The sequence below is a fragment of the Tigriopus californicus genome, chromosome 3 (assembly GCF_007210705.1).
Source record: "Tigriopus californicus strain San Diego chromosome 3, Tcal_SD_v2.1, whole genome shotgun sequence".
Lineage (NCBI taxonomy): Eukaryota > Metazoa > Arthropoda > Copepoda > Harpacticoida > Harpacticidae > Tigriopus > Tigriopus californicus.
In genome coordinates, this window is record NC_081442.1 from 8790943 (window position 1) to 8797859 (window position 6917).

The 6917-nt window shown below is 46.7% G+C and overlaps 2 protein-coding genes across 2 annotated transcripts; both read right to left on the reverse strand.

Moving 5' to 3' along the window:
- Positions 1-13: 13 nt before the first annotated feature.
- LOC131877748 (gamma-aminobutyric acid receptor subunit beta-like) lies at positions 14-3651 on the reverse strand. Its single transcript, XM_059223515.1, has 7 exons — positions 3365-3651; positions 3228-3295; positions 3007-3155; positions 1449-1606; positions 1233-1364; positions 1011-1163; positions 14-745 (listed from the first exon to the last, which is right to left on the reverse strand). Exons 1-7 carry the CDS (start codon positions 3513-3515, stop codon positions 177-179), a joined length of 1380 nt encoding a protein of 459 aa, XP_059079498.1. The 5' UTR covers positions 3516-3651; the 3' UTR covers positions 14-176.
- Positions 3652-4064: 413 nt separating this feature from the next.
- Positions 4065-6917, reverse strand: LOC131877744 (bromodomain-containing protein 2-like). Its single transcript, XM_059223511.1, has one exon. The coding sequence runs from the start codon at positions 6623-6625 to the stop codon at positions 4622-4624; it is 2004 nt and encodes a 667-aa protein (XP_059079494.1). The 5' UTR covers positions 6626-6917; the 3' UTR covers positions 4065-4621.

The following is a 6917-nucleotide window of genomic DNA, read 5'->3' on the forward strand; positions in this document are numbered from 1 at the left end:
AAAAGGAAGTCCGTTGATATAAACCTGTCTATATTTCGCTTACAATTCTCGATTGCAGTGGTTTTAAGATTAAGTTATAGAAGTTGTGTTTTGTGTGAGGGTGATATACGCATATTTGTATGGTATATATATATATATATATGAATAATTATGGTATAAACTGAAGGGGTGGCCCACTACACTTCGATGACGTAGAAGCACCAATAAGCTAGGTTGAAAAGCAAAAATGAGACGGGGAAGATGACGCGGGAATATTTGTCAATGATGTTCACATCCTTGATTCGCGGGATGACGGACTTGACGACGCTGGTGCCGCGCTTGAAGTTGGCCATTATTCGGTTCTTCTGAAGGCGTCGCTGCTTTTGGGTGGCGCCCATATTGTATTTGCGGTTCATACGGAAACTCGGCGGGAAAGACTGTTGTTCTTCGTTGTTGGAATTGGACACGAAACGCTGACGGATGCCTGGTATGGGCGACAAGCGGATGTCCGACAGTTCGATAATGTCCTCGGTGCCGGCCTTGGCCTCGGCTTGGTTCGAATCCTTTTGTTTCTTTTCCTTTTTCTTCTTCTTGGCACGGGCTCCCCAATATGTGTAATTGACCGCAGCATATTCCAAAAGTGCGGCAAACACGAACACGAAGCACATGACCAAGTAGATGTCGATGGCCTTAACGTAAGAGATCCGCGGGAGAGAGGATCGCACGCCTGTGCTGATCGTGGTCATGGTGAGCACAGTGGTGATACCTGGGAAACAAAATGGGAATAAGACCCTGGTCACACTGTGTTGGACTTGTCTTCTAGTCTGATCTAACGATGATGTTTTATCATTTCAGAATCTTTAGTCTAATCCTTAGTTTTACGAGATATATCATCAAATTTAAGCAAAAAGCCATATCCGATTTTGCTACAAGAAGCTTAGCTAAAGTCCCCCTAAAATATGGTTGGCCTAACTCCAATCAGGTAATTGGTAACCCAGATAAAAGTTGTTCCACTTAAAGTTATGCATTACCTAGAGCAACTCTGGCACTGGTTGCTTCATGGTTAATCCAAAACGAGACCCAGCTCAGCATCACGATCAAAATGGAAGGGAGATAGGTTTGGAAAACGAAATAGCCAATGTTCCTCTGCAGCTTAAAGGAAAGCGAGAGCCTTTGATACGTTCCTGAAAGCACAAGCACAGCATCTAATACAGAGGATTCCAGGTTCAAACGGGGTCAAGTCGATTGCATACCAGTTGCCAGTTTGATTTTTCTTTCATTGGTTTCCCAGCCAACGATAGTGAATTGCGGCAGTTCAGCATCTTCCACGCCCACCACTGGCTCATCTCGCCAATACATGACCACATCAGACACCGTGTATCCATCTATAAAAGCGCATGTTATGATCTCTCAATACAACTTATAGCAACATTAGAGCCGATCGATCTGCCCTGTATAATTTCTCTCACAGCTTTCGATTTCAACGGTGCAATTTTGAGAATCCAAGGGATAGTAGTGGAGATCCATCATGCAAGCCAAGGTGGTGGTAAATCGCATTCCATATGTGATGGCCCCATCCCCGTGTAAGCGCACCATTTTGTTTTGCTCGGTGACATCGTGTAGAAAACTGGAAGAAATCAAGTAGCATAAATACGACTTAAGAAGCTCACAATGGAACCGTTTGTTAGCGATCTGGGATGTTTTTGAAGATTCGCTGGTATTATTGACAAGTTGGTGGTAACTGTCGTGCTCATTTACAAGCTGATTGAGGATGTAATATGTACCCATCTGTGTTCTTAAGATTTCACTAATGAATATTTTCAGAGACCACTTGTCCGTTAAAGAGCTACATGCATTTTCTGAAGGATTACCTCACAATCTTACAAAAAAAACTAGCCAACTGTAATCTCAGTCAATTATAAGTGAACTTATTATCTTTATTTCATACTATTTATGGCTAGCTACTAATGATACCTAGCGTTTAAAAAACTTTTTTGCTTTGGGCCAATTTTAAACCTTTTTTAACCTTCTTTTGTTATCAACCAGGGTAACTATGTATATATTTGACTTCAATATTCCATTAGATCACATCCAGGCTTTAGTCGACTCAAAATCAAGTGATAAGTAAGGCCGAATGATTATGGTATAAATGGGGAAGCGAAATCAAACTCATTCTTGCTTTATTCTGCCATTGATTGCCCTTGTTGGGGCGCCATCAGTCATGGAAATTTCAAGAATACGATTAACAACAAGTATCAAATAAGTGAAAACATTGGCAACAACAAATGTGACATTTCTTATCAATTTTTTTGCAAGTACACTGGAGCCTTGCTATGATCTACTGGAGCTTTTTAATCATTAATTATTTTAGTTCATTATTAAACGAGGTCAAAACTCGGGGCAAAATGCCCCAAAAAGATAGCTTCCACAAGTATGGATGGTACCGGCAAAGGCGACATCATTACTAAGAATTGATACTTAGTTTAAGATTACCTAGTTCAGTTAAAGATTGTGAAGTAAATTAATTCAGTAAATTAGTTTAGTGCCAACCAGCTTGTTAAGGTTCAATTGCACTTCAACAATTCCAAGAGTTACAATATTTGAGCCAGTAAAAAAACAGTAAGTGTTCTTGGACAGTCCTGTTAAAATATCATGCCATTCTAAACATGAATTTTGCAATCAAATTGGCATATGTGTTTGGACTTCTAAATGAATAAAACTGTTCAGTCTTCAAGCTACAAGCTTTTATTCCAAATTACTCGATTAAACAAAAATCGTGGGCGGCGCATTTTTAATGCTCGCTTGTGTTCATCAAAACCTGAACTGTGAGTGGTCAATCACATTTCGGCACTAGATGTTCATTATTTCTCGACAATTAAAGCTCCTCCCTGTTTGAGAGAAATGTGAATTCTGATCGAAGGAAAAATTGAGCTTCAAAGGTTTTTTTTGCTTTGCTTTTGAAAGTCTCTATTAAATCAAAAAGATGATTGAATATTTTTTTTATCTATCATGGAACGAATTTAGTACCTGTTTTTGTCGTTGGCAAAAAACGTATCAGGGACCCAGATTTTCTCTGCAAAATCTCCGGAGAGAGTAAGGATTCGATTCTCCTCGGGGGAAAAGGACAATCGTTCATCCTTCCAGTACTGATTTAGATACATCGTGATTGTATAATCCTGCAAAAGACGTTTTCATACCTCACCATTCATTCAAAACTTGTGTGTAAAGTGCTTGAAATATCTACTTACCATGCTAACTTCCGATATCGAATCGAAACTGGCAATTGTGAGATCAAATCCAACGTACAAGGGATCGCCTAGAATTTAGGATAGAATAATATTGTGCAAGTACTCATTGATGGACACTGGAATCGTGGATTGCCTACCCCCAAAGTTGGGTCGCAGACGGATATCGTAGCCTTTGAGCAGGTTCCCAATGGTTCTCGTGACATTTTCCAAGGTCTTGGAATCGTCATCGTGCGTGGTTAACCCCAAACATGGGTAGAATAGATGGATGAGGAGGATTGCAACCCTCATTGTGTCACCCAACTCACCACACCATGGCCACTCTGGATTAGAGCAGAATAAATTGCTCGATATCACTATCGCTCGCCTCGTTTCTTAACTGGCCTTGTCCCAGTCTCGTTTGCTCCCTCAAAAAGAAAGACAGAAAAAGGCAAAAAGAAGATGGGGGAGAGAGAGAGCGAGAGAGAAAAGAAACCGAGCAGGAGAAGTGAGAAATAATACTTTGGGAACAAGACCGAGTGAGCGCTTCTTCTCCCCCTGGATCCAAGCTTTCCTTTCTTCCCCCCTTGGGTTCCCTCTAGCGGAGGCGAGCTAGAGCAACGGGCACTTCTACTGTCTACTGGGCTGCCTTTCGAATCCAGCGTTCTCCTTGGTCTTGTTTAAATAGCCCGACAGGGTTAAAGCAGCCAAGGTTCCTACAGGAATATCTTTAGAACCAAAGGCATGATATGGGGGTTTGAAAACGACAAACGAGGCCTTGAAGGCTGCATGAACAAACGAATGAATGAATGGCTTCGACTGAGGTGTGAGAGAGTGAAAGAGATAAAGAGCGAGAGAAGATGCGATTTGTTTTGGAATACATGTTCTTAGTTTATTTCGTGTTGAAAAAAGAATTGCAGAGGGCAACTTTGCCCATGATGTTTATGTATAGTAGTATCAAGAATTCGGGAGCGGTCTGAGCGGAGGGAATAGAGGCGAAGGTTTAAAATCAAATCGGAAGGGGTTTGGTGGATTTCTCTTTTATCTATGAAAGTGCTTTTGCTGTCATTGGAGGCCTTTTTTAAAGGGGTTTAGGTGGAAAGGGACTGAGTCAACGTTCCAGCCAACATATCAAGTGGTATCTAGTTGGCTAGAGAACTATTTCTGCTAGGTGACAGCAGACAAAAAAGGTGTTATGGTGGTGGATGTGGTTGGTAGTGGCGTTGGTGGTGTTGGGCGAGAGACTTGCTGGATTGGATGGTAACATTGAACCATAAACACGACAACAAAGACACGCAAAGGAAAAGTAAAACTGGTCCGCAGAAGCAGACCATTGAGTAGTTAGTCATCATCGAGAGGAGAATGAAGGAGACCGAAGGGAAGGAGTACATCCGGGAATAGATCTTGACGAGTTCCTCCTATTCAGAATCCGACGACGATGAGGAGGATCCGGATGCGCTTGAGTTCGAAGACGAAGACGATGAAGAGAGATTTCCTGATTTTGAAGCGGTTTGGCTGTTTGAAGATGGGGCTCCAGGAGCTGAGGCGGCACCTGCAGCGGATCCTGGCGCGGTTGAGGTCGAATTCGTGCCTCCACCTTTCTTGCCTTCGGAATTGCGTTTCCGTTTGGGCTTCTTTCGGAGGGACGAGGCCACGAACTTCTCCAGGGCACGGAGGGTCGAGGGTTTGAGGGTCTCGAAATCGATCTCAATCTCGTCGGGATTGGAATCGCGCAGAGCCGCCTCACGAGACTGAATAATCTGCACCACGCGGCCCAGTTTGTCGCCGGGTAGTTTGTTAATGTCCAAACTGAGTTGGCGTTTCTCGTCGTACGACATGGGCACTGTGTTAGCATCTTCTTCAGCTTCTGCGGCTGCCGCAGCTGCAGCTGCCGCCGCAGCGGCAGGTCCACTGGCAGCTGAAGCTCGATTGGCACCTCCTGTTCCTCCACCGGCCCCGCCTCCGCTAGAGGAAACGGAGGCTCGTTTGGCGGCGGTTTTCTTCGGTGCGGGTTTGACCGCTCCAGCTTCGTGCTTGGCTTTACTGGCGATGGTCTCTTCGACCAGTTGATTGATTTGTTCTTGCATGTGTCGGAGCTGCTCTTGGAGCATGAGGAGCTTCTTTTCCCGTTCGTCTTCGGAGTCATTGTCAGATTCGTGATGTTGGGACATACTCATGGACTTGTGACTGTCTTCACCGGCCCGAGATTCATCGGGGATTTTGGCGTAGCGCATCTCGAACACGTCTTGTAGTTTCTTGGCCATGTGCACGACCTCGTGGTCGGGGGGATTGTACTTAAAACAATTGGAGAAGATCAGCCGCATGTCAGCCGCGAATTCCGCCGACGTGTTGTAGTGTCGGACTTCTAATCGATTCCGGATCGTGCCTAGATCCATGGGTGTCTTGATGACTTTCTTGTAGTCGTGCAGGTCTAAGAGTTCCGTGTCGACGGGCTTGTAGAACGGCCAAGCATAGCCGGCGTGCTTTTTGGAAAATATTTCTTTGAGAATCTCGTTGCAAGCCCGTAAAGAGTCTGAGAGTTTGCCTTTGGGCTTGCTACTGTGTTGGGGCTGGAAATCGGGCAAGTCCTTGGTGACGCGCTTGATTTGACGACCAGATTCGCGACGACTGGCCTCAAGTTCGGCCGCGTCCATTTCGCCCATGGCCAAACTGGGCACACTGGGTACCGTACTCGGCACACTGACCGGAGGACCACCACCACCCCCAACCCCACCCCCAGGAGTGGTGGTATCGGCCTGCTTGCGTTTCACAGTCTGTTTTTTCTTGGCCGGAGGCGGGATCAAGCTGCCGTCCATGGAGTCGCCGCCGATATCCATTTCGCTGGTACTACTGGTGATGGACATGGATCGCACGGGACGGCCGGTCTTCTTGGCCTTGTCAGCGGCCGCCGCCGCCGCCCCAGTCAGACCCGATACCACAGGTGTCTTGGGCGCCAAAGGCACCTCGGTCTCTTCTTTGGGCATGGTGGCCATACGGGTGAGGAAGATCTTCTCCAGCGTCTGAGCCATGACCACAATGTCCTCGCCGGGTTTGTTGTACACGTAACAGTTAGTGAACACGGTGTTGAAGTCGTTGATGCATTCGCGGGCCGACCAATAAAAGTTGTTTTCAAGCCGTTTCTTGATGGTGCCGAAGTCCATGGGCTTCTCAATGATCTTGTGGTAGTCGGGGATGTTCAACTTGAGCGCGTCCACCGGCGTCTGAAAAGGCCACCCAAACTGGTGCTTCCACACGGCCTTCATGACCACGTTCTTGAGATACTGCAACTGGTTGGTGTTCCGACCCGGGCGATCGGGCGGGGCCAGTACGGCCGGGAACACTTGCCCGCCCACCAGGGTGGCCTTGGTGCCATCACCACCCCGGCCTTCATCCCGGGCAGGCGGACCTCCGCCCCCCGCCATTAAGCCTTAACACCGGCTCAGCCGCTGAGCCGGAATCGCTCGACATCTCGCTTACCGGTCGGTCAGCTGAGCGCCCGCAACCAATCAATCAAGCAGGCCAGCCACCCAGCCAGCTAGTCACCTCCCACGGAACGCCCAAATCCGACCAGGCGGGTTCAATGGTCCTGGGCGGAACACGGGCCCAATCACGAATTTCACGATGGTCGGGCGATGCCAGTGGCGATGAGGCTGATAATGTTGATATTGACGATGATGCTCAAGGCAAACTGATAGTAACCGCCGATCCCGCCGA

What these genes read in the sequence shown, in the direction of transcription:
- LOC131877748 (XM_059223515.1), bottom strand. Translation starts at nt 3,515, where the DNA reads ATGAGGGTTGCAATCCTCCTCATCCATCTATTCTACCCATGTTTGGGG. An exon ending in TCTGCGACCCAACTTTGGGG is followed by an intron (nt 3,296 to 3,364) that starts GTAGGCAATCCA and finishes CCTAAATTCTAG; the next exon opens with GCGATCCCTTGTACGTTGGA. An exon ending in CGATATCGGAAGTTAGCATG is followed by an intron (nt 3,156 to 3,227) that starts GTAAGTAGATAT and finishes CGTCTTTTGCAG; the next exon opens with GATTATACAATCACGATGTA.
- LOC131877744 (XM_059223511.1), bottom strand. Translation starts at nt 6,625, where the DNA reads ATGGCGGGGGGCGGAGGTCCGCCTGCCCGGGATGAAGGCCGGGGTGGT.